This window comes from Oncorhynchus nerka, linkage group LG13, assembly GCF_034236695.1.
Source record: "Oncorhynchus nerka isolate Pitt River linkage group LG13, Oner_Uvic_2.0, whole genome shotgun sequence".
In the NCBI taxonomy this organism is placed as follows: Eukaryota; Metazoa; Chordata; class Actinopteri; order Salmoniformes; family Salmonidae; genus Oncorhynchus; species Oncorhynchus nerka.
Window position 1 is genome coordinate 71,708,675 of NC_088408.1, and position 23,673 is coordinate 71,732,347.

Genomic DNA, 23,673 nt, shown 5'->3' on the forward strand with positions numbered 1-23,673 from the left:
CACACATGGTAAATGACGGTGTGGTCTGTGGATCGACTGAATAAGTGTAGCGAGTAAGTGTTTATCACATTTAAAAGGTGAGATGAGTCAATGGCATGTTGCGGATCATTAAAGGGATAGTTCGGGATTTTGGCTCTGAAGCCCTTTATCTACTGCCCCAGAGTCAGCTGAACTCCTCTGTCCAGTATGAACCAAGTTTGAGGTAGTTTTGCGAGCAAATGTTAACTAGCGTTAGTGTAATGACTGGCAGTCTACAGGAACAGCTTCCCATAAACGTACATTTTATTGTGCTAACGCAAGTTGGGGACTTTCTTCACACTGAATGCAGAGACAAATGGTATCCACAAGTTTATCTGCTTCTGGGGAAGTAGATAAAAAAAAAAATCTCGAACTATCAATTTAAACCCCAGCAGCAGGTTTCAGGACACCAGAGTGTGGATCATGTATGCCTGTATGCCACTCATTCCACATAATATAACTTCAACGCTGTCACTGTGAAGGCAGTTTCCTGACCTCCCCCATGCCTAAAGGGAAAAGAGCTCTCAACATACCACAGGCTGTGTGGTGTACATGGACAGCCCTCTGTTAGCAGATGCTCTTATTTTTCTAGCGTATTTGGGATGGGCCGTCATGGGGCTCAGAGAGCCAGATGAGCTACGGTAGAAGCAATGCAATTTGAGTCTCGGAGACAAACTTGTCAACTTCGGCATGGAGGTAAGGGCTAAGCCATGACACCACCGTCATGATATGTGGAATCCTCCCCTAAACAATGGAGCTCCTAGCAAGGCCATACAGCTGTTAATTGTATTGAAAATAAAATGGTTGTCATGACATGAGCAGGAGGTTGTGGAGGCTGGATAATATATCATGTTAATGCCAGCATGTCTCATGCTCACTAATGTCTATGGTCTCCGGTATTAGGAGTAAGCCTCCGTTTAGGAGGGAGTTTGGCTCCCTGGTTTTATCAAGGGGTCTGGGTAATCAATCTGCCTCCCAGGTGATTGGGCCCTGGCTGATGGATGGGGATAGGACACAGTGACGGCACCACTACTCAGGGCTTTGGGATTCCTTCTGTATGTGGTCCTCATGTCGTGGAGCCCCGTTTTATAGCACATTAAGTAACGTTAGCTCTCTTAAAGTGTACACTAAAGTCCTCACTCCACGCTATAAAACCTGATTGTACAGCAGGAAGAAAAAAATCTGAATAAGTTTTCATCGGTATGGTATTCCAAACAGCTGGTTTTAATTTAAGCTCTGCAGGAGACAGAGGGAGCTGAGAAGGGAAGAGGAGAGATTGTTGATGAGATGTGGTGGTGGTGGTGGGAGCATAAACTGGGGTAGATATGGGCCTTTCTATTCTTTTGGTTGTTATCCTGAGGTCGGCCAGCTTCCAGACCTTGAGGCTCTCTTATCTGAGGGATTCTCTCCCCCACAGAGCGCTACTCTGCTGTGGACCAGAATGCATTGCCCTTCCCTTGCAGGCCAATCAGACCGCTGCATGATACTATCAGATCGTACAGTTCTAGATTCCTTGGTACTCAGATATTAATCTGGTTTCACCTAAGTTCATATGAAGGCCATGGAAATGCTTTCTCTGGGTCTACTCTGCAATCTTTACTTACAAGAACGCAGGGTACAGTAAGTATAGTAACTACAGGTAGGTTACCGTAGATTAAAAAAAAAAAATCTTAAGTGTATACTAGTATGGCCGGAGTAGACTCTCCAACCTCTACTGTATTAAAGATACAGTGGGGCAAAAAAGTATTTGGTCAGCCACCAATTGTGCAAGTTCTCCCACTTAAAAAGATGAGAGGTCTGTAATTTTCATCATAGGTACACTTAAACTATGACAGACAAAATGAGGGAAAAAAATCCAGAAAATCACATTGTAGGATTTTTTTATGAATTTATTTGCAAATTATGGTGGAAAATAAGTATTTGGTCACCTACAAACAAGCAAGATGTCTGGCTGTCACAGACCTGTAACTTCTTCTTTAAGAGGCTCCTCTGTCCTCCACTCGTTACCTGTATTAATGGCACCTGTTTGAACTTGTTATCAGTATAAAAGACACCTGTCCACAACCTCAGTCACACTCCAAACGCCACTATGGCCAAGACCAAAAAGCTGTCAAAGGACACCAGAAACAAAATTGTAGACCTGCACCAGGCTGGGAAGACTGAATCTGCAATAGGTAAGCAGCTTGGTTTGAAGAAATCAACTGAGGGAGCAATTATTAGGAAATGGAAGATATACAAGACCACTGATAATCTCCCTCGATCTGGGGCTCCACGCAAGATCTCACCCCGTGGGGTCAAAATGATCACAAGAACAGTGAGCAAAAATCTCAGAACCACTTGGGGGGACCTAGTCAATGACCTGCAAAGAGCTGGGACCTAAGTAACAAAGCGTACTAACAGTAACACACTACGCCGCTAGGGACTCAAATCCTGCAGTGCCAGACGTGTCCCCCTGCTTAAGCCAGTACATGTCCAGTCCCGTCTGAAGTTTGCTAGAGAGCATTTGGATGATCCAGAAGATTGGGAGAATGTCATATGGTCAGATGAAACCAAAATATAACTTTTTGGTAAAAACTCAACTCGTCGTGTTTGGAGGACAAAGAATGCTGAGTTGCATCCAAAGAACACCATACCTACTGTGAAGCATGGGGGTGGAAACATCAAGCTTTGGGGCTGTTTTTCTGCAAAAGGACCAGGACGATTGATCCGTGTAAAGGAAAGAATGAATGGGGCCATGTATCGTGAGATTTTGAGTGAAAACCTTCCATCACCAAGGGCATCGAAGATGGCTGGGTCTTTCAGCATGACAATGATCCCAAACACACCGCCCGGGCAACGAAGGAGTGGCTTCGTAAGAAGCATTTCAAGGTCCTGGAGTGGCCTAGTCAGTCTCCAGATCTCAACCCCATAGAAAATCTTTGGAGGGAGTTGAAAGTCCGTGTTGCCCAGCAACAGCCCCAAAACATCACTGCTCTAGAGGAGATCTGCATGGAGGAATGGGCCAAAATACCAGCAACAGTGTGTGTGAACCTTGTGAAGACTTACAGAAAACGTTTGACCTCTGTTATATACCCTTTGTTGGCAATGACAAAGTATTGAGAAACTTTTGTTATTGACCAAATACTTATTTTCCACCACAATTTGCAAATAAATTCATAAAAAATCCTACAATGTGATTTTTCTGGATTTTTTTTCTTCTTATTTTGTCTGTCACAGGCCTCTCATCTTTTTAAGTGGGAGAACTTGCACAATTGGTGGCTGCATTTTTTGCCCCACTGTATAATGCCCGAAGGAGTGTGCTATATGGCCAATATACCACAGCTATGGGCTGCTCTTAGGCACAACCCAACGCGTGCCTTATTGCTATTATAAACTGATTACCAATGTAATGAGAGCAGTAAAAATAAATGTTTTGTCATACCTGTGTCATTTGGTCTGATATCCCACAACTTTCAGCCAATCAGCAGTCAGGACTTGAACCACCCAGTTTATAAAAATACATGAATGGGTATCTTTCCAGGATGAGTTTAGTGAGCGGAGCAGCTGCTCTTCTTGTTGAAGTTGTAAATCAGTTCGTCTCCTTCCAAAAAAGCAAATCCCCATAACGGTGCTGTGGCTTGCACTGCTCGTCCCGGCTCAAGTCTCCTGATAAGGGATGTCGAGACAGCACATTGCACCTGCATTCATTCTACAGAAAGGTCCTAGATGCCACATTAACACAGATGGATGAAAATGTGTTTTCTTGGGCATACATAAGTGTTCGTTGGTTATAAATTGTACATACCTAGGTGATTACATGACACTTCAAAACATTTGTCAGAAATATGAGTGTTCATGGTGTCAATACAATGTGTAACAAGTTCACTAAAGTGTGAACTGGCGTGCTACTCCCATTTCAACTCCTATTACAATTTCATACATATTTACAGTGTAATAACGCTAGTGTTTATAGTACATGCACTGTAAGCTTGAATACATTTACAAGCAGCAAATGAATGTATCTTGGAAGAGTGTATCCACTTTATGTACCCAATTTACAAACCTTTACTCAAATTATTAATTTGTGGAGAGGAAGATGTTTGAAAGTGTTGCATCTTCCCCAGACAAGGTTCTTAGGATAAGGCAGGGGTAGGCAACCCTGTTCCTGGAGTGTCGCAGGTACTGCAGGATTTTGGTCCAACTAGGCCCCACACCTGACCAACTGTGCTAATTGATCAGTTCAGTGATTGCCTAAATTCAACACACCTGGTCTTCCAGGTGGGTTAAATCAAAAACCAAGGTTGCTCTGGGATAAGGCATATAGGTGGAACAGCAGTTTTGGACCGCCAGCTCTGCACGTTGTGACAGTCAGTCCTAGGAGCACAGCTGATGGATGCTGACAGCTTTCGGTGTAACGCCATAACGAAAATGGTTATTTAGTTATCATTCAGCTTGTTGATGTGGATGATGTCCTAACATGCAATTCTCTATTGCCCCTGGGTGCCCTTAGCTACCTCCACATAACCCCTGTAAACCAATTGTACTTGTTAAGGAGTCACAATGTTCTACAGAGCGTCAAATTTGATTAAAACCAAAGCGAAGACTCGAGTAATCTGAAATGTGTAGCTTCGTTGTCTCCACCTAGACTTGTGGATCCAGTTAGTCAGATGAGATGTGTGTATATTTTATGTATGTATATATTCTTAATTTTTTATGTTTTTTTTTACAGCTTTTCATAGTTTGATTTGTGGTTTTATGGCCTTTCATGGCATATTTAAAACCATGATGCAATGTTCTACACACCGATGAATTCCAGCTGAGATCCTAAAGCATCGGTTTCAAGTGATATTGGGATTTTTCCTTCTGCCAAGGATTGTCCTTGTGATTCCTTCATTTGACACTTTTCCATATTTGTCTTCAAATATGTTTTCAGAATTTTGAAATGGTTGTCCACTAGCATGATTGATCAATGGTATACTAAAGAATAAGACTTGAAATGTATTCTAAAAAACATATAGTGTGGGGTCTCTATGTTCAGTTGCAATATGGCGACTCTTTGGGATGCACACCCCTCTACACCTTCCACTGGCAGAATCCCTCATCAATTTACATGCTTTGATACAAAATCCTTACAAATGTGAATGACTTATTTGCTGCATAGTCAGACCAGCTAGCTACATTTAAAAAAAATAGCTCTAATCAAGCCTATATGACATGGAATAGTCCAAGGAATCCTTTTGTTTGATTTGTACATGGGCTGGAAAGGCCTGCTATTGGAAATCCCTGAAGCAGGCTTTGGGGGCAAGTCTGATTCTCGTGTGAAATGGAAAGGCTCTATAGCTGTGGGCTGAGTTGACTGGGGCTGTATGGGTGTTGGCAGGGGGAGCGCTGTTCATGAATAGGGTCTTTGACTACCTCAGACCTGCCCTGAAAGGCAGGACAAAGACCCTAGGGCAACGGCTTAGAGCCTCACAGCTGAGCTACAGAATGCTGCCTTCACCCAGTCTTCCTCCCTCCTTGCCTGATTTAAATACTACAGTGGCTTTAAGCATTCTGGAGACCAAGGCTCACATCACTTCTATATGCCACATTCTCCATCAACTTTCTCCAGTGTTTTTGTTTACATCATGCTAATGCTAGAAGGCTATTTACATGAGCTATTGTGTTGCAACTTTTTGGAAGAGTGGTGAATAATCTTCAGTGAGCTCCTTATAAACAGACTGGGAATTGTTTGTTTCATCTTTATTGTATTTTTCAGTAATGTGTTTTGCCATGTTATTCTGTTCTCCCACCTCCTCCTTTGCTATAATTCATATTAGTCTGGGCTTAGCAAAGCCCCTCGTTAAACATGTATTAACACTAGCTCCATGGAACCCCCCTCCTGCTTGTTGTTGGTAATCACAGCTAAGCTTGGCGTCAGGCGGGTGAAGTCGTTCATTAGGGAACAGTTTTTGTTTGTTTTCGTATAATATGGAGGCGTTGGCAAATAAATGAAATGAAGACTTTAACCTCAAATTTGTTGCTTGCTTCGTTATTTTTGATTGAGCTGTGTGCTACCCCATGGTTTAAGACACGAAACAACAAAAAAGGCACTAAATCTTATCAGCAGAGTTAATGGGTCAGTTCAGCCCTGTCCAGACACTCTCTCCCCATAGGGTCTCCTGTTTCAGATGTCACTCAGAGCTTTGTTTGCCCCCCAGGGTGAAGGGTGAGAGGTCAAGGTTCAGGGCCAGTTTGCTGAGTGGTCACCAAAGCCCCAGGTTCACTGAGCACATCCGTTCCCTTTTTCACACCAGCCCTAAGATACGAAAAGAGGGGGAAAAAGCCACACTATTCTTTTTTTCTCATCACAATCTAAAATACATTTTCGGTCTAATTCATTGATTTGATTATGGTGGCTAAATTCTTTCACATGGGTGCAATGACATTGGCTTAGAACTTGTGCCTGAGACATGGATATAGCGTCTTATTGCAAGCTAGGCTAGTGTCATTGTATAAATATGATTTCTTCAAAGACAAGATGAGGTTTTTTTGCTAGAGGCCTGCTTTGCTGCTCTCCTTCAATTACCTTTCACCGCAATACAAAATGGCATTTTGATTTACTGAGCTTTTTATAAACGTCTGACTTATTATTTGCATGTGAAAAGTCATTGTGAGGTTTACGCAAGAACACTTCGTCTCGAGCATCTGTCAAGATCAACAATCCTGTTTTGCACCTCAGCAAAACTTCCCACCCAACATATAAGACTCCCAGCATGTTTGTCCAAAACACCTCCAGAGTTTGCGAGCCAAAGACCTCACCCTCGTTAGCCCCCACCCACAACTCCAGTCTCTCTCCGCCCCACCACCACCCAACAAATGACCTCCAGTCAGGTTTATTATGCAGTTTCACACAGACCAAAATTGCAGCTGCATGGCGAGCAATCTGGATCACATTAGCTCAGGCGCTGTGATTTATAAATTGTTTCTCAGGCCATAAATCCCTGCTGTAATTGTGCACAAGCTCCCCTCTCCCTTCTCTCCCCCTTCGTTCCTCCATCAGCTCCTTCTCCCCCTCTCTATCTGACACACACAGCTTACAGTGCTCAGGTCATCTCTAATTGTTTGCAGGAGTGAGCACTTTGGATTTGGAAGAAGTTGTTGCATTGTGAAGTGGGAGAGAATTGTTTTGTTTTTTAGGAAAGACTATATCAAGATATAAATATTTTTTTTCTCCAATCTCAACAAAACTACTATGCGAGCTGAACAGTATACGCAGTATTTCTAGTGGTGATTTTTGGAGAGTGGTTGGTGTTCAGGTAGGTCTGTGGCAGCATGGTCTTGGCTCTGCTTTCCTGAACACTCAGTGTAATTGGTAGGGGCCTCCCCTTAGCTCTGCCCCTGCCTGGGAATCTGATATTTGCTGCAGCCCCTGGTCATAATCACCTTTCCCCTCTCATAAGAATGTATTCAGATTGAATGATAGTAATATGCAAAGACTGGAATATTTTTTTGAAATTGGCAAGGCTAACCATGAGTTGGTGTATGGATTTCTATCAGGGTTGGGGTCAATTTCATTTAACTTAAGTCAATTCCGGAAGTACACTAAAATTCCAATTCTCTTCATTGTTTTTTAGTTGGAGTTTGGTTCACTTTCTGAATTGACTGGAATGTAAATGGAATTGACCCCAACTCTGATTCAATATCATTCCATTGACATTTAGTGGCCCCCATTCTCCCTGATATCTTGAAAATCTCCATGATATCATTGGCATTCATCAGGACTATTGGCTAGCATTGTGCCTTTTGGTACTTCCTATAATCCCTTTCAGATACAGATCATTTGATTTAATTTGACATGGCATTTATTATCCGTAAAGATTTTTTTTCTTTCTTTAAGCTCACTGAATTTCATTCTCCTCCCTTTTTCGCCAAACACTCCGGAAAGTATTTGTTCCAGAGGTTTTTCCTGAGTGTTGACAGGGATTGAGCGGTTCTTGTGTGCTCAGGAAGGGGAAGGTTCCTTGCATATGCTTACTACTCTGTTGTTTTGCTCTGACGACTTGGTGAACCTTGAAGAGGTAGAGGACCTTATGACCCAGGCTCGTTTTGCTCCGTATCCCTCCTAAAGATTGATGTTTCTGGAATCAGGGGACTGGCAGGCAGGGGACTGGCAGGCAGGGTGATTTCCATTGGCCTAAATTCTTCAGAAATGTCACTTTCTTTGGAAAGTGTCATTTTATATATGTTTGTACTAGTGAACATTTGAATATTTGTACTTTTTAAAAATTGTTTCCTTTGTTTGGCGCATTTTTACCCATTTTGATCTCTAAAAAATCAGCAATAAGGGCTGACTTTGTTTGATTACTAATTTTTATGTGAATGTTTTTTTTAAAGTCCAAAATGCTGCCATATTAAACTTGAACAACTTAACTCTGATGTATGGGCTGCAAGTTCAGGCATGCATACCCACAGTGCATGTGTCAGAGAGAGACTAGGTTAGCAGTGGGGTGAGAGGGGTGTCGGGCAGTAAAACTGAGATGAGGCAGGGCTGAGACTTCAGGCCCTGAGATTTGTGCCTACTCTCAGTGCAAACACAGCAGGCATCTGCAGGCAGCTGTGTGTGGGGGGAGGGGCTGGTGCTCGGGCAGCGAGGGGGGGGGGGGAGTTGGAAGGGGGGGGGCTGCAGAGTGAACACAATCAACCCTCTGTTTTCATAAGACTTGTGGTATGTGAGAGCAGAAACAAATGTGTTTAATTTAGGCCCTTTTTCTCTCTCCTTCTCCCCAGCACCCCACCTAACCACTCCTATTTTATACTGATTTTTCTCAAAGATGCTTCATGGCCTCCTGCCTGTGTCAGCTGGTCTGAGGAGTTATATAAAATTTGGCAAGACTTATCCTCGTTTAAGATCAAATTTACCCAGAGGTGTAAATATTTATCTACATTTTCTGGAAAAAGTTTATTTTTTTGTTTCTACCTCAGTTTAGAAGTGGTTATTGTGTAGAGGTATTTATCCTGTTGTGTGGGGGTGTATGGTGGACTTATTACCGATCATAACCTGCTTGGCTGCACCACACACTCTATTATGTTGGTAACCCATGTTGTCTCTGTCAGTACATTTGTGTTTGGGTATAAATGAAAAATGCAGGTTTCATTGATGTCATTTGTGTAGATATTGCACTTTTAGCTCACATACACACACACACACACACACAGACACAGACACAGAGAGAGAGAGAGAGAGTTAATTTGATTTCTCTCTTGAGCTTATTATACATCCAGCCAACCACTGTTAGTCACAACTAGTTTTGGAGTTAATTACAGAGGTTTACGGCTGTGCATTTCAATGAAAGTAGGCTGCTCCCCAAACAATAAAATGTTGTGTTACTGGACAAACGGTGCCAGGGGAAATTACGTGAAAGACTGACAATGTCTCCTCCGTTAAAAGTGTAGCATGGCTTGACATTGGACCGCATTAATACTGCGTTTACCAGGGTAGTCTATCACAATTGAAACCAGATACCACATAATTGACTTCAAATAATTGAGTGTAACAGCATGACTGCCTACTCTCTTTGAATGAGAAAGTGAGCCTCCTGCCAGACACATTATTATTGTCTTGTGGCTTTAATTATACATTGTTTTATTTGACCAGCCTGCCGTTGTTTTCTGTAATACAATTGCTAACTTATTCTAAACTTTCACCCCAACAAGTGCTTATTTTCCTAACCAAATCTGATCTGAAATTGCCTTAAAGTAAAACGATACTGTACATCGTTTAAAGAGACATTCACTGTTCTGATGTAGCAACACTCTTTAAACTCTGGCAATAATTCTTGATCATGTCAATCCCCCCCCCCCCCCCCCCAATAAAAATTAACCCTGATACAAATAACTGCTTGAGATACAAAAAACTGCAGTCTCATCAAAGCCACAGTCTTTTTCTCTCTAGTAAAACCCTCAAGGCACTATTCAGAAAGGCCAAAATAAGAGGTATATCTTGGGTTTGCACTGTTTGTTTGTGTAAAAATAGATTTTGTATACATTTGTTTTTGCAGCTAGCCTAGTGGAATGAGACAGAAGTCAAAATTCATGAGTGGGGACTTTACAAACAGAACCTGATTTTTAGCAGCCTAAATAACAGCCTAAATAAATCAGGGCTTGCAGACCAGTATGGCATTTTTCAGAATATACATGAACTAGTCATATGACACGAAAGCTCACTGAGTTCAATGCAATTGAATCTATTTCGTTTTTGTGTGATTTAGAATTCCTTACAAATGAATCTAATGCATGTGTAGAAGAATGCAAGCTGCCTTTTTACTGTTGAGCATCAAACCAATTAGGCTCCTGAGTGGCGCAGCGGTCGAAGGCACTGCATTGCAGTGCTAGCGGCGTCACTACAGATCCTGGTTTGATTCTAGGCTGTATCACAACTGGCCGTGATTGGGAGTCCCATAGGGTGGCGCACAATTGGCCCAGCATCGCATAGGTAAGCCAAAATTGTAAATAAGAATTTGTTCTTCACTGACTTGCCTAGTTAAATAAAGGTTGAATTTTTAAAAAGTGTTGATGATTCTGCAAGTTTTTCTTTGTTTTTCTGTGTCTTAAACGTCAACTTTGTAGCTTGTAGACGAGCATGGACCAGTGATGTCACCTCTTTATTTGACCAAGACTGATGGTTGTAAAGAAAGCATGGATGGTTGTTATGTTGGATTTATCTGGGACTGTTTGGCACAGTGTGTAACTGATTTAGAATCTTGGCAAAGCCCCTCCACTGTGTTTTTAAGACCTCCCTCATGCTGCCTCCCCTCTTCACTCTTCTCTTTCCCTCTTTGCGCTAATAGTTCTTTTGTATACAAGAGCATGTTAAGAGGCCTATGAGCCTGGCCTTAATAGGCCATGTTGCCATAGAAACCAGTGCACTCTGGATGGCTGACCTTTGACCCAGTTTTTCCTTGGCTGTGAATAAGAGAGCAGGGCGACCAACCTGGTCACAATAGAGGCCCAGAGAGCTGAGGGAGTGCCCCTGTCACAGTCACTTAACTTCACTCCTCCACGTACTAATGGACACTTTGAATGTGCTAGCCATTAGAAGGATGCTAGTGACACTGCTTGAGACGGCAGCCTTCTCGGGGTTAACCCCATGCATAACCTGGGTGTCTGCTCTGGGCTGGGGCATTGGGAAATATCACCCCGCTATTCACACATCCTACCAAACACATCTATCATTTTTATGTTCTCAGATTCAAAATGGCATAGTTTGCAATGTATCTATTTGAAGGCTTGTGCATTTGGCACACAGTTTATCCTTAAAGGACTGTTTTTGGGGCTTTGAAAGTGAATTGATAAAGTGTTTCTAGTTGTTGTTGCATTGGATTAGCTCATCAACTTTTATTCAAGGTAATATTTTTCTTTAATGTGAAAACATTTTTGTTAATAGCTGACAACTCCATAAAGGTGAGCAGTGTATATCTATGTTTACATAAGAAATGGTAAATACAGGGTGTGGATATATTCATGGTAACTAATTGTTATTTCCATCAATTATGTAGGCACCATAATATTTTCTCTGTGTAAGTTCCTTCGTTTTCCTGAGGATTGTTTTCATGGACAACTTCCTCTTATAAGGTAATCCACTTTACTGCAGACTGGATAATGGGCTGTTTTTCCACTAACAGCTATTTCTGTGGCCAGTAGCAGCCAAGCTGACCAGCATAACTTCCCATCGTTTCCCTGTCAGTTAACCACTAATTAGCACAATGAGGGCTGGAGTTTGCTTAATAATTGTCTATGTAATTGCCTGTAATGTCCGTAAACAATGGATCTTAATTCAAATTTAGACAATTTTTTTCCTTCATTTTATGTCATGCATAGATCAAGTAGAGGTGGCAATGGCTCGCATAATTTTTATTTTATTTTTTTATTTCACCTTTATTTAACCAGGTAGGCTAGTTGAGAACACCTTTATTTAACCAGGTAGGCTAGTTGAGAACAAGTTCTCATTTGCAACTGCGACCTGGCCAAGATAAAGCATAGCAGTGTGAACAGACAACACAGAGTTACACATGGAGTAAACAATTAACAAGTCAATAACACAGTAGAGAAAAAAAAGAAAAAAGGGGGAGTCTATATACAATGTGTGCAAAAGGCATGAGGAGGTAGGCGAATAATTACAATTTTGCAGATTAACACTGGAGTGATAAATGATCAGATGGTCATGTACAGGTAGAGATATTGGTGTGCAAAAGAGCAGAAAAGTAAATAAGTAAAACAGTATGGGGATGAGGTAGGTGAAAATGGGTGGGCTATTTACCAATAGACTATGTACAGCTGCAGCGATCGGATAGCTGCTCAGATAGCTGATGTTTGAAGTTGGTGAGGGAGATAAAAGTCTCCAACTTCAGCGATTTTTGCAATTCGTTCCAGTCACAGGCAGCAGAGTACTGGAACGAAAGGAGGCCAAATTAGGTGTTGGCTTTAGGGATGATCAATGAGATACACCTGCTGGAGCGCGTGCTACGGATGGGTGTTGCCATCGTGACCAGTGAACTGAGATAAGGCGGAGCTTTACCTAGCATGGACTTGTAAATGACCTGGAGCCAGTGGGTCTGGCGACGAATATGTAGCGAGGGCCAGCCGACTAGAGCATACAGGTCGCAGTGGTGGGTGGTATAAGGTGCTTTAGTGACAAAACGGATGGCACTGTGATAGACTGCATCCAGTTTGCTGAGTAGAGTGTTGGAAGCCATTTTGTAGATGACATCGCCGAAGTCGAGGATCGGTAGGATAGTCAGTTTTACTAGGGTAAGCTTGGCGGCGTGAGTGACGGAGGCTTTGTTGCGGAATAGAAAGCCGACTCTTGATTTGATTTTCGATTGGAGATGTTTGATATGAGTCTGGAAGGAGAGTTTGCAGTCTAGCCAGACACCTAGGTACTTATAGATGTCCACATATTCAAGGTCGGAACCATCCAGGGTGGTGATGCTAGTCGGGCATGCGGGTGCAGGCAGCGATCGGTTGAAAAGCATGCATTTGGTTTTACTAGCGTTTAAGAGCAGTTGGAGGCCACGGAAGGAGTGTTGTATGGCATTGAAGCTCGTTTGGAGGTTAGATAGCACAGTGTCCAATGACGGGCCGAAAGTATATAGAATGGTGTCGTCTGCGTAGAGGTGGATCAGCAGGTGATTTGAGCGGAAATAAACAGGGAGGGACTATGGCGTAAGGATTGGCAAGGCCATTGTGTGGTGCTGCTGTTCATATAGGTAGAGGATCATTAACAGCTCACTCTTAACAGCAAGCTGTGTGGCCCATTTTCTGTTGAGGGGCAAAAGAAAACAATGGGGAGGGGCTCTCCACAAAGTAGGTGATTGACATATATGCTGGAGCAATCCCTGGAAGCATTTCTCTTTCCCTGCTGTTTGGAGAAGAGAGTGTTGAGAGTGGGGTTGATGGCCCCAGCCCAGAGCAGACACCCTGCCCGCCAGGCAGGTTTTCTGCCCTGGAGTGTCCCTGTCAATTCATCTGCTGGTATTGGAAGGGCAACTCCACCACTTTTCAACCTCATTTTTATTATCTCCAGCACAATACCAGTGTCAACATACTGTATGCGAAAAATACGCATTTCAAAAAAAGATGTCATCAGCTACAACTTTTAACTTTTATATACATCATCAAAAGTTAGAACATTAAACAGTGATTTCCAAACACTGAGATTCACGGTGATGTGGGGAGCAAGAAATAGGATTTTAGCCAAGGTTGCTCGGCACAGACACACGGTAGCGTTTGCTGGCCGATAGTACTTAGAACGTCTGAACAGAGTGCCGGCCATAATGTAGAAACCTAGTGCAAACCGATTCTACATGTAGAACCGTGCAGAAAGGACATCCACCAGCGAACCCTAAAACACACCGTGCCGAATGAACGGCAGATCAGCATTTGGTGCAGTGTGTGTGGTCCCTAAAATAGACATTGTAGACATTTTCAAAGACACATTTTTGTAGTTGATTGACTATAGAACAAAAGAACCTGAGGATGTGTCAATCGCAGATTTGATTAAACCTTTTCAAGGAGTTGTAACGACACGGCAGATAGTTAGTGGAAAAGTTTGGGCTGTTTTTTTCTGTCTCTGGCAGAGTGTCTGACTTACTTTGACAACAAATGTCCAGACATCTGCCTCTCCTCTCCTCCATGCTCTGATGATGTTGCCTGGCCAGCAGTATGACGGCACACACTTCAGAGATGACAAAGACACTTGGCCATGTTTCCCCCCCCCTGCTCTGTGTGAGAGATGTAACAATTAGAACCCAACTCTGGCAGTCCGCATGCCCCAGAGCATATGTTGTATTCTCTCTGTTCGGAAAACCAAAGGGCTTCATCTTGGCTTTTGGGAAATTTTCTGTGGTGACTCTGCCACCTTTGTTGCATCTGGGTCCCTGATAAGTAGCACAGTATTCTACTGATGTCTATTCTGAGTTCTGGAGGCAGAGGGAGGCTGGAAGACAATTAGAGGCATGGAAATGGATCAGATAGTTGCAGAAGTTGACTTTTATTTGCACAGCTCTCACAGCTTTCTGAAACTCTTCACCAGAGCAGACTCTACAGTGAAACCAGTGTCTCTATGGAGGCCAACCTAGGCCTGCTCAAATTGTGTTTGTTTCTAATGAAATTAAGGGCATCTACAAAGCATTACTTGACTGCCTGAAGTTTACTGTAACGTGTAATTGCTGATTTTAGTTTCAATCTTTTACAGATTATTCAACAAGACTTCAGCCATGGGAATAACCATTTTAACAGTATCTTCCCATTTACCATGCGTTCCTTTCTGGGTTTTATGTATGTGCATTTATTTTTGGGGGATCTGTTGACCAGGTTTTTGTGTTTTTAGTCAAACAGAATTTTTCATTGATTTTGATTGAATAAGGGTCCCTTGATTCTTAGCCTAAATGTTCTGTTATTTTGAAGAGAGAACATTGCATTCCCACTTTAATTTGAGGCTTCTGCCCCGAACTTGGAGTGAAGGAAATATCTATATAAAATCTAGACTCTCAGCTTTTCCTGCATGAGGAACACTGACCTGTGTGTGTGTGTGTGTGTGTGTGGAAAGATTTCTAGAAAGCAGTTGAATAACTCTGAAGCCCCCCTGAGTTGATCCCCTACCACCTCTCCCTCTCTCGTAGTGTGCGGCTGGTGTGTATTTGACTACAGTGATGTAGGAACTGCTGATACTGGGTGTGTGAGGTAGACATTTTACAGGGTGGGTTGGGGAAGATGGTCGTTTTGAAGGGGTCTTTCTCATCAGCCACTCCATCGAGTACAGTGACAATTTTATGAAGGAGGCTGGCTCATTTTACATTTAAAAGTGCCTCAGGGTATGTTCCCCAGTCCCCTTGGAAGCTGTCCAATAAGGGAAGGAGGGGGTGGGAGAGCTGGGGGCTGGCATGGTCAGGCCAGGGTAGACCAAATGCTCACAATAGGGCTTGTTTCATTTGTGGAGGGACTTGTGATTGACATAGATTAGACAGTGAAAAATGTATTGTTTTGGTTATCCCTCCAGAAAGCAGCATTCATTAAGCAGTATGCACAGAACAAAATAAAGTTTCAATAGGGAGCTAGCAGCATCTAAAAGCAAGGGCCTCCTGACAGTTGTATGGACTTGGGCCCATTAGGACCTGCGATTCAGCCTTGAGCAGTGTGGTGAAAATGAAGAGGACTGATGTCAACTCCAAGAATCCCCCCCCCATTTTGGATGGGAATAAGGGTCCCCTTTCCCCCCCTCCCTCAGTATTCTATTGGGCCCCAGCTGTCAGGAAACAATACCCTCTGCCTGCTCCGACAAACTCATTCCTGAAAATGTTTTTCTCCCTCTCTCCCTTTCCCCCTCCTGTTATGTCTTTTCCATTTTTAACCTGCAGTCATCCAAGCTTCCTTCCTCCCTATGAACTCAGAGTGATGAATGAAGCTTTAAAAATCTAATCCTGCACAGATGATTGTCAACTCCTTTTAAGCCTTGAAAAGGTTTTTGTCATCTTTCACATGCATGCAGCGAGTTCTCCCCCTTATAGACTTTGTGCAACAGTATAATGTATTAAGTGCACAGCCTTGGTTTATGTAAGATGAGGAAACGTGCCATGTCTTATTGTACAATATGGCTTTTTTCCATGCAAAATAGATATTTTATTTTAATCTGGGATATGGATTTTGAGAGAGAGATGAGTAAAATAGCTGAAACAGCTAAACTGTTAAAATGGTCTTAAACCCTTCAAATCAGTACAGCGAAACAGTCAAAGTTTGCCTGATAAAACCCAAGCCCCAGTGGCAGAGGTTGATTATGGGGACTCTGAGATGCACGTCGTTCTTCCTTCTCTATTTATCCTGCTGCTGACCTAGCCATTTTGGGGAGTGTCATAGTGAACATAAATTAAACTACGGAGTAATGTGCAAAACAACTCGCAATTACTAAACAGCAATGCTGTTGCATTACTACTGACACATGCTGAGGCTTTGGAATCGTGTTGGTATTCTATGCCCAAAAGGCAATGTAGAATATCTATGATACCACAAATGCAGCAGAAACTGAAAGGAAAACCCTTTTAATTCATTTGAAATCGTTGGATACCATGGAGAAAATGCACATGTATGACAGTCTGCTGTATTCGGTATTTAAACTGATTCACAAACCAGATGGCCGAGCTCTGCATCGGTCTGAGCACCAGCTCCACACACCGCACCAAGACTGATCTCGAAAATCTATTTTAAACGTGTTGCTTTCAGGAGGAGATAAAACAACTCCTCCATACATGACGCTGTTCCATGGGGAGTTACACATGGGCTGGGCGGCCATAAATGAACAATTGTGTTAAACTCTGTGCCAAAAAAATGGAAAAGAAAACAGTAATGTTTAAGCCAATGATAACAACTATGATAGCAAGTTGAAAAATGTTAACAATAAAAGTGGATTAGTTTGGTTTGGGTCAAAAGGCCAAAACAATTCACCAGGATGCCATAGGCTTAGTGCGGAGACCCCACCCCTGCCTTTCCCCTCTCCTGATGGAGCTTCCTTCCAGCTGTCCCTTCCCACCCGCTAGTCGATGGGCGCCCACAGCTGGAATCTTGTTTTTTCCCTGACAAACTGCGATTTCACAGTCCCCCTCCAGTCCGCTGTGTTCACATCCCTCTCCCCCTGCTGCCAAAAGCCGGTGTCTGACTCCAACAGCATATGAGTCTCATACAGGTGTCTGTCAGAGTTATGGCTCTCTGCTGGCTCCCACACCATTTATTACACTGTGGTCTGTTCTGGAATAGCTAAACCATATTTCATGCTATTCATTCTCAACAAGCATTAGCGAGTTAGTCTCGACACATTATAGCAGGTTCGATAATAGCATATGGTGTAAAACTGTGTGATTGTAGCTTTACCCTGTATATGAAGCAGATTAGGTATAGAAATACATTCCTTTTCTCTGTGATCGCTTTCATTTGAATCTATCTAAATATTTCTGATTTCATGTTACTCCTTCTTCACCCCACAGTACCTGCAGATGAAATGGCCTCTACTGGATGTCCCTGGAGCTGCTGGACTCAAAGACTCCCGCTCCCCCACCCCAGGACACCTAGTGAGTACACCATACCATCTATCCATCCACTGGGTCTAGTAACAGCTCACAGCACCCTTCACTACACTACATCATTACATAACAGTCATCTAGTCATTCCATACCATGCCAGTCCAATACATCATATATCATTAATTATCATATAGTTTAAGGTCGCGTCCGGCCAGTTCATATGCCTTTCCGTAGAGAAGTCATCCGTGATTATGTTTTGGCACAGCCTCTTTTGTGCACCTCTGGACGTGCAGGACCTGCTGGGCCTGTTACACCTCATATGGAACCGTGTTTATTGATAACACTAGATAAACGCCACTAGGGATCAACATACCATGAAGTGGGGAGAGAAAGAACAGCATATCTTGCTGATCTGGGGTTAGGGAAGTGATCTGTAGATGTGCTCCGAGAGAACCAGCCTCAGTCACCACGCTGTGGGAAAATAACCACAGTGACTCAGCCTGTGACCTCAGTAATCCCGGCTAGACGGGTCTGTTTAGTTTGGTGTGTTTGTCGGATCTCATAAACGCAATGATGCACTTGACAAAGTCCTCATTGAGTGGTGTCAATGGGAAGCTGTTGTCAGTGGGAGTAGTGTAGGCCTTGCCCTGGGGAATCCAGAGCTTCTCTGTGGCTGACTTCACTCTCTGTTAAAATGGTCTTGGAAGCCAATTTAAATATATTTGATTACAATAAGTGCTGACCTGTCAGTGACTCTGTGAGCATGGCTCGTTTGTCCGCTGTGCCCTGTTTTGTTCCTGCCAATGGATTTTATTTTATTTACTTAATATATAACATTATGAAATGCATGGTCTTGCATTATGGAATAGCAGAAAATGTGAATAAGGAGCAGAGTAATGGGACGTGAATCAGGAGGAATTGAAAGAGACTATTGAAGACTTGACGTGAACACTGAGGACTCTGGCTTGGTTCCATGCTGCCCTGCCTTGGCTGAACTACGGATTTCTCTGTTGTGGCGAGCCTTCTATATCTGTGCGACGTCTATTGAACCAGGAAGGTCAAATAGAGAGAGACTTATTGTGCACTTTGCCATTCAGGCGTGAGGGATTTACTGTAGCTAATTTTGAAGGAGAATATTTGACTTATTTGAATGGCCTAACTTTAGATTTGGTAGTGGACAGTTTGCTGGTTCCCATCTCAAGTCACTGTCTTTCACTGTTTATATGTTCTTCCCCTTAAATCTTTTCTGCCAATAGAGTATTGGGTCATGTGAACTAGAAGAGGAAGTAGCCATTCTAGATCAGGTGATCTGAGACAAAGGGTCATCAAATGTGTGAGCAGAAGCATCCTCTGATACAGAGGGAGTGTAGCAAAGGAAGGCTGGGCCACTGGGGATTCAGATTGAAACACCCCACTGTGCCCTTAACCCCCCCCCCCACACACACACACACACACGCACACACACACACCACGGCCATAATAAACCCACATGCCCTTCTGGTGAGCTGCTGCCAGGGAGCCAGGCTGATTATGTGCTCATTACCCAGGCAGCAGAGAGGGGGAGCAGGAGGCAGGCTCTGCAGGCCTGCAGGGCCCCAGCACTGCTCTAATGAGAGCAATGGGAGCGGATGGGAACATGCAGAGGTACACGGGGGTCCAGGGATTACTGCCCAGGGGCCAGGGCCAACACCAGCCAGAGGGACCTGAGGAGAGGGAGCCAGGGGACAGCAGCAGGGCTTCCATCAACCACAATATTGATGTATTCCTGCTCTCTTCTGCAAGCACTCATTACATGTCATAATTGTATATTCATGATGGCTGGCGTGGAGACAGCGTTTTTCTCTGATATTGATTGTGGGACTCCTGGGGGTGACCCTCAAGTATGCGCACATGCATGTACCTTCAGAATCTTAAATTGTTCATACACATATGGCCCTTTTACTGATGATTTATCTGCCCTAGAATGTGTTTGTAGAAAGGCATTCTCCCCCTTAGTGTATTTGCTGATGAATTAGTCATTTAGCAGCAGTTCTACAGCAGTAATGAGGTGATGCCATCGCTGATGATCAGATTCCTGGTGACTCAGATCATCAAGTGTCCCTCACGGTGCCTGGCCTGCAGCAGACAACAATGTCAATTGTAATGAATGATGGAGCTGGTCTCACTTGGACTCCTCTCGTTGTCTTAGTGGACCAGGAGCGAGAGGAAGCTTTGAAAAAGAAATTCAACCCTTGTTTGGATATGAGAAGCCTGTGGAACGGGGAAGTCTGTCCTGTAGCTGCTGTGCAGATTGGGTCCATAAGGCCCGTATGCTAATCAGAGCCTGCTCTGGCCGAGATCCTCAATTATTTATGAGACAGGTTTGTTTAGCATTCAGTTGGTATTGCTTTTGGTGGTACGGGTGGGCAGACTAGGGAGAAGGGAACAATAGAAGGGAACATTGCTTGTCTGTGAATACCCACCCCCGCCCCCATATCATACTCAGAGAGCTACCTCTTCATTCATTATACATCAATGGCGATGCAGGGCCAGTTGATGTATTGTGGGAGTCAGCCCTTGCCTCGTCTCTCCACCAGTAGTGTCCGGCCTTGCTGGAGCAGACTGGACAGGGAGAGAGCTGTCTGCCATCTGGTACCACAGATCATGTGCATTTGCACAGCAGCAATAACGTACTCCTCAAACTAGAGTAATGGAGTCCGATCATAATCATGGAGGTCATGCTGCCAATACCCTTCAGGTCATTCTACCATTCCTACTGATTGGTCCATGTTAGACTGTTCGACATGTCATTAGTTATAAGTGACTCAACATTAAAGTGGAACTCCAGTCTCCTTTTCACCTCATTTAACACCTGATTTAGTTAACAAAAGGCACATCTCAATAGGTGGTCCAGGTAAGTCATGACATCACAAGGAGGGTGGGTCTTTCCTCTTTTGTTCTCTATTGCAATGGAGTGGGAGGCCGATGACATCACAGCTGCCCATCATACCAACTCATAGAATGCCCTTGTCTAAAAAACACTATTTTCTTAAAAACATATATTTTTTAACCTTTTTAGTGTGTGTACCAGGGTAGATAAGTCGATTTTTAAATCAAATTTGCCTCTGGCCAATTGTCGGGGAAAAGAAGAAAATCCCATTGCGAAGTCATGCTTTTTAGCCTATTCATTGATGGAAATTCATTTGACTGGTCATGCTTATCGGTCTATATGTTAATTGGCATAATTTAGTGGAATTAAATTGACGAGTGTGTATTCTGCAGTATATTCATTATGTACCTTATTTATCACACACGTACAGCATACAGAGCCCTTGAGTGGGACATCTGTCGGACAGCGCGAGAGCTGCTGCTGTAGCATCTCAAAGGCCAAGGGAAGGCAGGCCTCATCACCGTGTCACACACCACTCTGCAATGAGCTGGAGGCAGTAGGCTATGCATTTTGAAAACAACATACTTCATTGTTTGAAACCTGAATGGCTGAATACATTATGAGGCATGTATTTTCTTGCTTCAAAGTAGGCTACTAGATCTCTTAGTGGATATTTTCATCTGTCACATGAAACCTCTCACATGAAAGTGCCCTTTTGACAATGGTGTTTTCCTGCTAATTTCATTGCGAAACGAACATTCACGTGTAGCCTACTGCCTTGTGTGGATTGCTGCGCTTATAATGTGAAGAACATTTTAAGCTAAACGTTCTGATCTGTTTCATCAGACGCATTGCTTAAAATAAAAATAAAAAACATGTTTGATGTAGCCAAGGCCTACTGGTTGTATGAATTTGGGATCAATCTCCCCACAACTGTCCCAGAGTCTGTTTAGAATAAGCCATTTCTCAACAAGCTGACCAAATAGAACAGGTCAACTTTCCTACTATGGGGGATAGTAGATTGACAAAGGCTAGTGATTTTGTTGTGCGTTACTCCTCTTGTAGGCTGAGGAAAAGTAAATGTGGACAGTTAGTCTAAGCATCTTCAAAGTGCGCATCAGAATTTGGTAAGAAGGACCGCACATCGTTGCATCTTCGACTTGCATGTTCTGTTAATATGAATGACCATAATCTAAATGTGATTTCTGTCATTTTGAGCAACGTGAATGGACACCCTAATCAGGTTATGCACCCAATGCATATGGGTCCAGTACATTTCTCAAATGTCCAGTAAATTCAAATATCAAGCGGCACTTTTTCCTAATGGAAACCCTGATGTGTCCTTCACTGTATTTATACACTACAAAAGTATGTGGACACCTGCTCGTCCAACATCTCATTCCAAAATTGTGGGCATTAATATGGAGTTGGTCCCCCCTTTGCAGCTATAACAGCCTCCACTCTTCTGGGAAGGCTTTCTACTAGATATTGGAACATTGCTGCAGGGACTTACTTCCATTCAGCCACGAGCATTAGTGAGTTTGGGCACTGATGTTGGGCGATTTAGGCCTGGCTTGCAGTCGGCGTTCCAATTTATCCCAAAGGTGTTCAATAGGGTTGAGGTCAGGGCTCTGTGCAGGCCAGTCAAGTTCTTCCACACCAATCTTGACAAAACATTTCTGTATGGACCTTGCTTTGTGCATGGGGGCATTGTCATGTTGAAACAGGAAAGGTATTTCTCCAAACTTTTGCCACAAAGTTGGAAGCACAGAATTGTGCCATTGTATGCTGTGGCGTTATGATTTCCCTTCACTGGAACTAAGGGGTTGAGTCTGAAGCATGAAAACAGCCCCAGACTATTATTCCTCCTCCACCAAACTTTACAGTTGGCACTATGCAGCGTTCTCCTAGTATTCGCCAAACCCAGATTTGTCTGTCGGACTGCCAGATGGTGAAGCGTGATTCATCACTTGAGAGAACGCGTTTCCATTGCTCCAGAGTCCAATGGCGGCAAGCTTTACACCACTCCAGCTGACACTTGGCATTGCACATTGTGACCTTTCTGTGCGGCTGCTTGGTGATGGAAACCAATGAAGTTCCCAATGAACAATTATTGTGCTGACGGTGCTTACAGAGGCAGTCTAGAACTTGGTAGTGAGTGTTGCAACCAAGGACTCGATTTTTACAGCACTCGGTGGTCACGTTCTGTGAGCTTGAGTGGCCTACCACTTTCACGGCTGAGCCGTTGTTGCTCCTTGATGTTTCCACTTCACAATAACAGCACTTACAGTTGACGGGCAGCTCTAGCAGGGCAGAAATTTGACTTGTTGGATAGGTGGCATCCTATGACTGCAACGTTGAAAGTCACTGAGCTCTTCAGTAAGGCCATTCTACTGCCAATGTTTGTCTATGGAGTATGCATGGCTGTGTGGTCCATTTTATACACGGGTGTAACTGAAATAGCTTAATCCACTAATTTGAAGGGGTGTCCACATAATTTTCACTAGCAAAAGTTAAAACATCAATGGGGGATGTTTACAAAGAATGTGACTTCCTAATGAGATCGGATAGCCCTAACTTCAGTGTTTGTCTGCCCAGTCCAGTCATCAGATCATCAGTACTCACAGCTCAAAATGGCCTCATGCTCTGAATTTGACAAAGACAGAGGAATTCTTCTATCTTGTGTTTCAGTACCCCATTACAGAACAATCATGTTGACAACAGGAGCGTTGGTCTTGGTCACTGTCAGCAGCTTGTCATAACTCACTTAGAGCAGGATGGAGGTCACCAGATTGCTTGTTAAGTGAATCGAAGTAGTAAGAGCTCAGCATTGACATGGGTGTGCATCCAAAAATGGCCTATCCATGGAGTTTCCGTTGATATTTGCGGCACATTAGACTGAATAGCAGTTTTTGTAAAGACATCGAATGAGAATGGTACAGGTTGGTTTTGGCAAAGCTACTTTCTGCTAGCTTGCAGTCAAAATGTGTTTTACTGGGTGTGCTCTGAGATTTGCCATGTTGCATTACGCATTAAACAACCAGAGTCCATCATAAAATCAAAGGTTTTGGAAAGCCTTAACTGAATACTGATGGGAAGGCTGCAGTCCTTCCATGGCTCTGCAGAAACCTTGCTTTTATAGACACACACTGGACTCAGTACCTCAGTGAAAGTCAAATATAGGAACCGAGTCCCGACATCTAAGTACACAGTCATCTGAAAACCAAAACTTTCAAAATCGGCTATTTGATTAATCAG

The 23,673-nt window shown here is 43.3% G+C and overlaps 1 protein-coding gene across 2 annotated transcripts in view; it reads left to right on the forward strand.

Moving 5' to 3' along the window:
- Positions 1–23,673, forward strand: part of LOC115131934 (transcription factor 7-like 1-B) — a 47,305-nt gene that overhangs the window by 10,725 nt on the left and 12,907 nt on the right. For both annotated transcript variants that reach the window (XM_029664045.2, XM_029664054.2), the window contains exon 4: positions 17,511–17,594. In XM_029664045.2, the coding sequence (XP_029519905.1) occupies positions 17,511–17,594 (84 nt within the window). The remainder of the gene's footprint in view (positions 1–17,510; positions 17,595–23,673) is intronic.